An 8,881-nucleotide genomic window follows, 5' to 3' on the forward strand; every position below is an offset into this window, starting at 1 on the left:
TGCTGCTTTTTTCTTTCAAATTATGGTGCAACATATTTAGGTTTATACATTTTATGTCCAATTTTTGTATGTTGCTTTCAATAAAAGTTCACATTACTGGGGAAAAAAAAAAAAAAAAAAAAGTAGTCCATTTTGGTTTTCAGCGCAAATTGCTGATCTAGAATTCTCATTTTGGTGCACCACTACAGAAAACGCTTTTCCATTTGCTCCGCAGCGGTCATCTGCGGTACGGAGGTCTTCAACACTGCAGCACCATTCCACAGGTGAACTGACAAAAACGCACTGAACACACCTGCACCAGGGGGAATCTGGAGTTGGGGGGCAATTACAAGATCCGACCTCCCTATACAGCTCTGTGCAGCAACTGAAAACCGCTGCTCTCATTGCTACGGCTCTCAGCTGTTGCACAGAGTCATACAGGGATATATGTTCATGTAATTGACCCCCATTCCACACACACCCCATTGGATACCCCCTACTCTCGGGGAACCAGTGTGCTTCCCCCAGCCCCCCTTGTCTCGATGCAGCACTGCTGGACTTCCTCCTCTCCTGCCAGCTGCTGCATGGAGATATGTCAGGATGGAGAGCAACGGCTGGTCAATGTCATTTACTGGCCCATTCTTTTTCTAAATTAACACAGTGTGTGATCAGAACCGATCACAGGAATTGATTTACTAAAACAGCAGAGTTCAAAATCTGGTGCAGCTCTGCATAGAAACCAATCAGCTTCCAGGTTATATCAAAGCGTAATTGAACAAGCTGAGATTACAAGTGGATTGGCTACCATGCATAGCTGCACCAGATTTTATTGGAAAAAGGAAAAAAAAAAAAAATCTGTGTTCATTCATAACTAGGAGCATAGCAAATGGTTTCCTATGCTTTGTGAATGAACAGGTGCCCATTTCCTGTTCATTTAACTGAAAAAAAAAATAAAAAATTACCAAAAAAATAAAATACTACTGACACCATCCACTGCTGATATGCCCCCTCTCCTCCTCCCTTGCCACAAAGAAACATTGTGAGAAAATAAAATTGTAAAAAGATGCAATAAAGTAGAATTTAAAAAAAAATAAATAAAATCAAGGGCTCAGTCACACGGGTTCTCTTACACACAAATTGTGAATGAGCCATTAATTATGGGGATGCAGCGGCGGTAGGAAAACAGCCCCGGATCCTAGTCTGAAACATGTGCACGTGTGTGTGTGAATAGCTCCAAATACAAAGTCTGTGTTTGGTGCTGTACACCTACATCCATGTGCCTGTCCAAGACCTGTGGCTGTGTTCATCCAGTTGCTGCGTCCTCATGGACCATAAGCTGCCTGCACACAGATCCATCAAATAAAATACCAGCTTCACAATGTACAGCCCACAGAACCCATGTGAGTGAGCCAATACCTCATCTACACACACAACTGCATTATCTTTAGCAGGAAGTTTCATAAGTTAAGTTTGTGCTGCTATTAAGTTTATTGTACTTTTGTGAAAAGGAACATGACCCAGGAAATTGTCAGAAGACTCAGGAGAAAAAAAAAACAAAAAAAAAAAACCCCAAAAACAAATAAACATAGCTTAAAAAAAAATAAATAAATAAAATAATTTAAACCACAGGTGAATGGAAGTGCTCACCTGCATTTTTTTAAATCACAGAAGTATAAAGCAGCCCACAGGGTACAGTCACACTTGTGACTACACTGCACCTCCAATCCGATACCAGAAACACAACAGGGGATCCCAGGATCAGATATGGGAGCCAGTAGCCTCTCACTGGGCTGCATTACTCCTTGGTCAATACAGGCATTACATTGCTCAGCGGTCAGGGTACAGATACTATCGTGCATCTTTCAGCAGTCAGGGTACAGATACAACTATGAAGTGCTCAGTGATCAGTGTACAAATTCCACCATGCATTGCTCACCAATCAGCACACTGATTTTAGCCAACATTGCTCAGTGACCAGTACATATATTATTGTCCAGTGGTCAGTACATATATTATTGTCCAGTGGTCAGTACATATATTATTGTCCAGTGGTCAGTACATATATTATCCTGTATCACTGGGTAGTCAGTACAGATATACAGTGATCAGTACAGACATTGCCCTTGCATTACTCAGTACAATTCCTGCATTGCTCAGTAATCAGTACAATTCCTGCATTGCTCAGTACACAGATATTATATTGCCCTGCATTGCTCAATGATCAGTAATATCACATTATCCTGCATTGCTCAGTACAGGCAGGAGCCCTGCATTACTCAGTGGTTAGGCCCCAACAATGGGGTTCCGGGGTACAGGTGGCTCGGTAGGCCGACCGGTGATTGGCTGAGGCCTGTGGCCGGTGTAAGGAGCATGCGCAGTGATGGTAACGGTGCAGCCAAGCAGGGAGGAGGGCAGCGCGAGCCGTACTGCGCCCACGTGACCTCCAGGGATACGCCCCTATCCCTCTGCATCGCCCGCTCTATTGGCCGCTAGGCCCGTCAGTCAGCTGGGAGATTTTTTTTTTCTTCCCCGTTGCCGGTAAACAGGTTATCGTCCCCCGCCCGCCTTACCCCGATCCCGCCACCGCTCAAACCGTCTTACCTGCCGGTGCCTGCACGCTCTTGGCTTCGCGCCGGGGGAAGGGGGTTTCCGTTGGGGCTCCCGGGGGAGGAGACAGCCATGGCCGACGAGGCAGGTTTGCGGTTCGCTGGGGCCGGCTGTTGCTGCTGCTTGATCATTTTCCGAAGGAGGACAGAGAGATCTGATGATAGCGACTGCGGCGAGAGAGAATAAAACCAACAGCGGCGCGCCTCACCTCAACCGCCGCCACACTGCGCGTGGACAGGCACAGAGGCGCTCGGGGCACGGGACTACCCGGCCGTCCAATAGGAGAACTCGCCGGGGAGAGGCGGGACGTCGACTAACCAATCGGCTGCCAGGAAGGAGCTCGCGAGCGGCTGCTGACCCTTCGCTTTGCGATTAGAGCACCTTCGGCGCGCGCGGCAAGCTGGCGGGGAGGGGCCTGGCCTGTGAAAGCGAACAAATGGGACAGCGCCGGGAGGGAGGGTCGACTCTAAGCCTGACCAATCGCGCCGTGAGGGAGGGGCTAAGGCTTGCCTACCTGGCTGTTCTGGTAGAAAAGGAGGGGGTTGGGTAAGCGGGAGGGTTCCGGGCTCGTGCACGATGGGGAAGAGGCGGGCGCAAAAATGGCGGCCGCTTCCTCTCCCTTCATGACGTCACGTAGCCCGTGGCCTAAGTAAGAAAAAAAATGTCCCTTTTACGTGACTGGGGGCACGTTAGTGCCTCCTACCCCCCCTGTGTACTCTTCCTGGATCCTATGCGAGGGCTCATGCGGGTATTTTTTTCCTTTGAAGACGCCATGCTTACCCTCATTACATCATCTGGGCCCCTTTTACGTCATGTTTTCAAAAAGGAAGGAGTGTAGTTGCTATGGACAACAAATCTTTTGGCAGAAGTAATAAACATTGTCATAGAAAACCACTTTCTTGGCAGGTGGTTACTATGGGTGGCACCAGATCACTTTCCAGGCAGGTGGTTGCTATGGGTGGAGCTAGTTCACTTTTCAGTCAGGCAGTTGCTATGGGTGGCACCAGTTCACTTCCTGTCAGGTGGTTGCTATGGGTGGCGCCAGTTCACTTTACAATCAGGCTGTTGCTATGGGTGGCACCAATTCACTTCCTGTTAGGTGGTTGCTATGGGTGACGCTAGTTCACTTTACAGTCAGGTGGTTACTATGGGTAACGCTAGTCCACTTTCCGGTCAGGTGGTTACTATGGGTAACGCTAGTCCACTTTCCGGTCAGGTGGTTACCATGGTTAATGCTAGTCCACTTTCCGGTCAGGTGGTTACTATGGGTGACGCTAGTCCACTTTCCGGTCAGGTGGTTCCTATGGGTGACGCTAGTCCACTTTCCGGTCAGGTGGTTCCTATGGGTAACGCTAGTCCACTTTCCGGTCAGGTGGTTACTGTGGTTGACGCTAGTCCACTTTCCGGTCAGGTGGTTACCATGGTTAATGCTAGTCCACTTTCCGGTCAGGTGGTTACTGTGGTTGACGCTAGTCCACTTTCCGGTCAGGTGGTTCCTGTGGGTGACGCTAGTTCACTTTCCGGTCAGGTGGTTACTATGGGTGACGCTAGTCCCCTTTCCGGTCAGGTGGTCACTATGGGTAACGCTAGTCCACTTTTCGGTCAGGTGGTTACTCTGGGTAACGCTAGTAAACTTTCCAGTCAGGTGGTTACTATGGGTAACGCTAGTAAACTTTCTGGTCAGGTGGTTACTATGGGTAACGCTAGTAAACTTTCTGGTCAGGTGGTTACTATGGGTGACGCTAGTCCACTTTCCGGTCAGGTGGTTCCTATGGGTAACGCTAGTTCACTTTCTGGTCAGGTGGTTACTATGGGTAACGCTAGTCCACTTTTCGGTCAGGCGGTTACTATGGTGATGCCTCATATTTTGGCACACTGGGTAACCATGAGACTTCTCTAAACAACCTGGTGTGATGGTACCATAACATCCTATTGTGACAGTTGTGCAGGGGCCGGTCAGCAGCCCTGGAGGCAGACAGTTTGTGTTCAGGGGGCCTCTCTCCCGCCCCCTGCGTGTTTGTCATACTAGGACAAGCGGCTGTGTCCCCGTAGTGCAGCCTAGGCTGTGTGAGGCTCCCGCGACATAAACAAGGGTCCATTCCAACTGTACGGGTTACAGCGCCTATATGAATGAGGCCTTTGTGGCGAAGCTGCACGCCCTGGCAAGTGGTGATAGGTTACCGCCCTCTGTGGTGAGCAGCAAATCCGGTGCATTGGCTTTCCGTTGCCCTAGCTTAGGTTTGTACATCTGTGTCTTTGCGCACTGCCATCGTCAGCACATGTTCATGCACTAGAAAGGCACCTGATTTTCAGGAGTGGGATGGTGCGGAGCAAAGCATAAACAGATCACGTAAATGAATTGATAACCCTCCTGATGTGTGTTTTTGTGCGTTATATCACACAGGAGTGACCAGGGACTCCATGCGCTCAAAGAGAAAGGGCACCACCACTCGCTATGGCAACATTCACATGTCCGTAAAAGAGCGCATTTATAAGCGTTCAACTTTCCTGATTAGGAGGTCCTCCAGTGCAACCGTCAGCATCATCAGAGGGCCACACATAGGATTCAGTGAATATCCAGTGCCAGAGACTGCAGACACACAATGGGATATAGCCAAGAACTGATGGCAGGACACAAGAGATGGTCAGAGACTGCAGACATGATACAAGAGATGGTCAGAGACTGCAGGCATGATACAAGAGATGGTCAGAGACTGCAGACATGATACAAGAGATGGTCAGAGACTGCAGGCATGATACAAGAGATGGTCAGAAACTGCGGACATGATAGAAGAGATGGTCAGAGACTGCGGACATGATACAAGAGATGGTCAGAAACTGCAGACATGATAGAAGAGATGGTCAGAGACTGCAGACATGATACAAGAGATGGTCAGAGACTGCAGGCATGATACAAGAGATGGTCAGAGACTGCAGACATGATACAAGAGATGGTCAGAGACTGCAGACATGATAGAAGAGATGGTCAGAGACTGCGGACATGATACAAGAGATGGTCAGAAACTGCAGACATGATAGAAGAGATGGTCAGAGACTGCGGACATGATACAAGAGATGGTCAGAAACTGCAGACATGATACAAGAGATGATCAGAAACTGCGGACATGATACAAGAGATGGTCAGAAACTGCAGACATGATACAAGAGATGATCAGAAACTGTGGACATGATACAGGAGATGATCAGAGACTGCAGACACGATACAGGAGATGATCAGAGACTGCAGACACGATATAGGAGATGATCAGAGACTGCAGATGTGATACAAGAGATGGTCAGAGACTGAGGGTGCAAAACAAGAAAGGGTCAGAAACTGCAGAGATGATCATAGACTGCAGACATGATATAGGAGATGATCAGAGACTGTAGCTATGATACAAGAGATGTTCAGAGACTGCAGACATGATAGAGGTGATAGTTTGAGATTTCGGACTTGATACAGGAGATGGTCAGAGGCTGTGAACATAATACAGGGGGTTTTTGGAGAGAGGGGACATACTTCAGCAGACAGTCATTGACTGGAGACATGTTACATGAGACTGCTGGAAATCACTGCTATAACCCTGAGGACCAAACAAAGAGTGTCAAAGGACTGCAGGTGACCTCCAGGCCACAGGTTGGGCACCGGGGGTTTAGTTGTTCCTATTTTAAAGCCGGTTTAGTGGCATTTACCCAAGTCTCGCCGCACTTAGAGAGCCAACCTGGATCTGGGATGCACAGAGTGGTGTGTGCGCCAGATCACCGTGTGTGCCAAAAATGGTGTACATTCGTTTTTTCTAACCTTTTCCCATCCCTTCTCCGTTTATAAACGGCGACAGGTTGAAGTGATTGTGGCAGGATCACGGCTGCAGCTACAGTCATAAAACTCAGTGTTGTTCTCTACACTTGTGTGACATCAGAAACCAGAAGCGACGAGGATTTCACCACTTCCGGTTTGATGTTAACCAGCCATTACCGGATTGTGAAAGTATCTAATCACACCCATCACAGTTTGATCAGATGCTTTGGAGGCCAGAGGAAAGATATGTATGGGGTCTCATAGACTTCAGATCTCTCCATAAACATTATTTATTTCAGGTACTTATATATCGCCGTCAATTTATGCCGTGCTGTACATACAGTCAGGTCCATAAATATTGGGACATCGACACAATTCTAACATTTTTGGCTCTATACACCACCACAATGGATTTGAAATGAAATGAACAAGATGTGCTTTAACTTCAGACTGTCAGCTTTAATTTGAGGGTATTTACATCCAAATCAGGTGAACGGTGTAGGAATTACAGCAGTTTGCATATGTGCCTCCCACTTGTTAAGGGACCAAAAGTAATGGGACAGAATAATAATCATAAATCAAACTTTCACTTTTTAATACTTGGTTGCAAATCCTTTGCAGTCAATTACAGCCTGAAGTCTGGAACGCATAGACATCACCAGACGCTGGGTTTCATCCCTGGTGATGCTCTGCCAGGCCTCTACTGCAACTGTCTTCAGTTCCTGCTTGTTCTTGGGGCATTTTCCCTTCAGTTTTGTCTTCAGCAAGTGAAATGCATGGTCAGTCGGATTAAGGTCAGGTGATTGACTTGGCCATTGCATAACAGTCCACTTCTTTCCCTTAAAAAACTCTTTGGTTGCTTTTGCAGTCTGCTTTGGGTCATTGTCCATCTGCACTGTGAAGCGTTCAATGAGTTCTGAAGCATTTGGCTGAATATGAGCAGATAATGTTCCCGAAACACTTCAGAATTCATCCGGCTGCTTTTGTCAGCAGTCACATCATCAATAAATACAAGAGAACCAGTTCCATTGGCAGCCATACATGCCCACGCCATGACACTACCACCACCATGCTTCACTGATGAGGTGGTATGCTTAGGATCATGAGCAGTTCCTTTCCTTCTCCATACTCTTCTCTTCCCATCACTCTGGTACAAGTTGATCTCGGTCTCATCTGTCCATAGGATGTTGTTCCAGAACTGTGAAGGTTTTTTTGGATGTCGTTTGGCAAACTCTAATCTGGCCTTCCTGTTTTTGAGGCTCACCAATGGTTTCCATCTTGTGGTGAACCCTCTGTATTCACTCTGGTGAAGTCTTCTCTTGATTGGTGACTTTGATACACATACACCTACCTCCTGGAGAGTGTTCTTGATCTGGCCAACTGTTGTGAAGGGTGTTTTCTTCACCAGGGAAAGAATTCTTCGGTCATCCACTACAGTTGTTTTCCATGGTCTTCCGGGTCTTTTGGTGTTGCTGAGCTCACCGGTGCGTTCCTTCTTTTTAAGAATGTTCCAAACAGTTGTTTTGGCCATGCCTAATGTTTTTGCTATCTCTCTGATGGGTTTGTTTTGTTTTTTCAGCCTAATGATGGCTTGCTTCACTGATAATGACAGCTCTTTGGATCTCATCTTGAGAGTTGACAGCAACAGATTCCAAATGCAAATAGCACACTTGAAATTAACTCTGGACCTTTTATCTGCTCCTTGTAATTGGGATAATGAGGGAATAACACACACCTGGCTATGGAACAGCTGAGAAGCCAATTGTCCCATTACTTTTGGTTCCTTAAGAAGTTGGAGGCACATATACAAACTGTTGTAATTCCTACACTGTTCACCTGATTTGGATGTAAATACCCTCAAATTAAAGCTGACAGTCTGCAGTTAAAGCACATCTTGTTCGTTTCATTTCAAATCCATTGTGGTGGTGTATAGAGCAAAAAATGTTAGAATTGTGTCGATGTCCCAATATTTATGGACCTGACTGTATATATTATACATTCACATCAGTCCCTAACCCTCAAGGGGCGCACAATCTAAGGTCCCTAACTCACATTCATATATACACATACTAGGGACAATTTAGACAGGATCCAATTCACCTACCAGCATGTCTTTGGAGTGTGGGTGGAAAGCGGAGTACCTGGAGGAAACGCACGCAGGCAAAAGATGACCTGTGACAGCCTTTGCGATCACAGGGGATGTTATTTGTCCCTTGTGATGACAATAACATTGAGAAAAAAATAAATAAATGTACAGTGTTTAAAAAAAACAAAAACTTGAAATAAAATAAAATAAATGTTTATGGTGCCACATCCCTCCCCATGCTCATGTGCACAGACGAGCGCATGCATTGTCCCCACACACATATGTAAACGGAAATCCTACCACACATTGTGAGATATCCCTGCGAATATCTGAGCGAGGGCAATTACTTCTAGGGCCAGACCTCCTGTGTAGCTCTAAACTGGCAACCAAAATGGCTTTGAAAGCATTGA

The 8,881-nt window shown here is 46.7% G+C and overlaps 1 protein-coding gene across 2 annotated transcripts in view; it reads right to left on the reverse strand.

The window, feature by feature from the left end:
* ATXN2L (ataxin 2 like) overlaps positions 1 to 2,871 on the reverse strand; it is a 36,471-nt gene extending 33,600 nt beyond the window's left edge. Inside the window, exon 1 of one of the 2 annotated variants that reach the window (XM_089655773.1) lies at positions 2,581 to 2,871. In XM_089655773.1, the coding sequence (XP_089511899.1) occupies positions 2,581 to 2,717 (137 nt within the window). In that variant the 5' untranslated portion in view covers positions 2,718 to 2,871. The remainder of the gene's footprint in view (positions 1 to 2,580) is intronic. The other variant, XM_089655774.1, reaches the window with a different exon arrangement.
* Positions 2,872 to 8,881: the final 6,010 nt, after the last annotated feature.

Source organism: Staurois parvus, unplaced genomic scaffold, assembly GCF_062004578.1.
Source record: "Staurois parvus isolate SC_StPar_1 unplaced genomic scaffold, SC_StPar_1.0 ptg000867l, whole genome shotgun sequence".
NCBI classification, from domain to species: Eukaryota; Metazoa; Chordata; class Amphibia; order Anura; family Ranidae; genus Staurois; species Staurois parvus.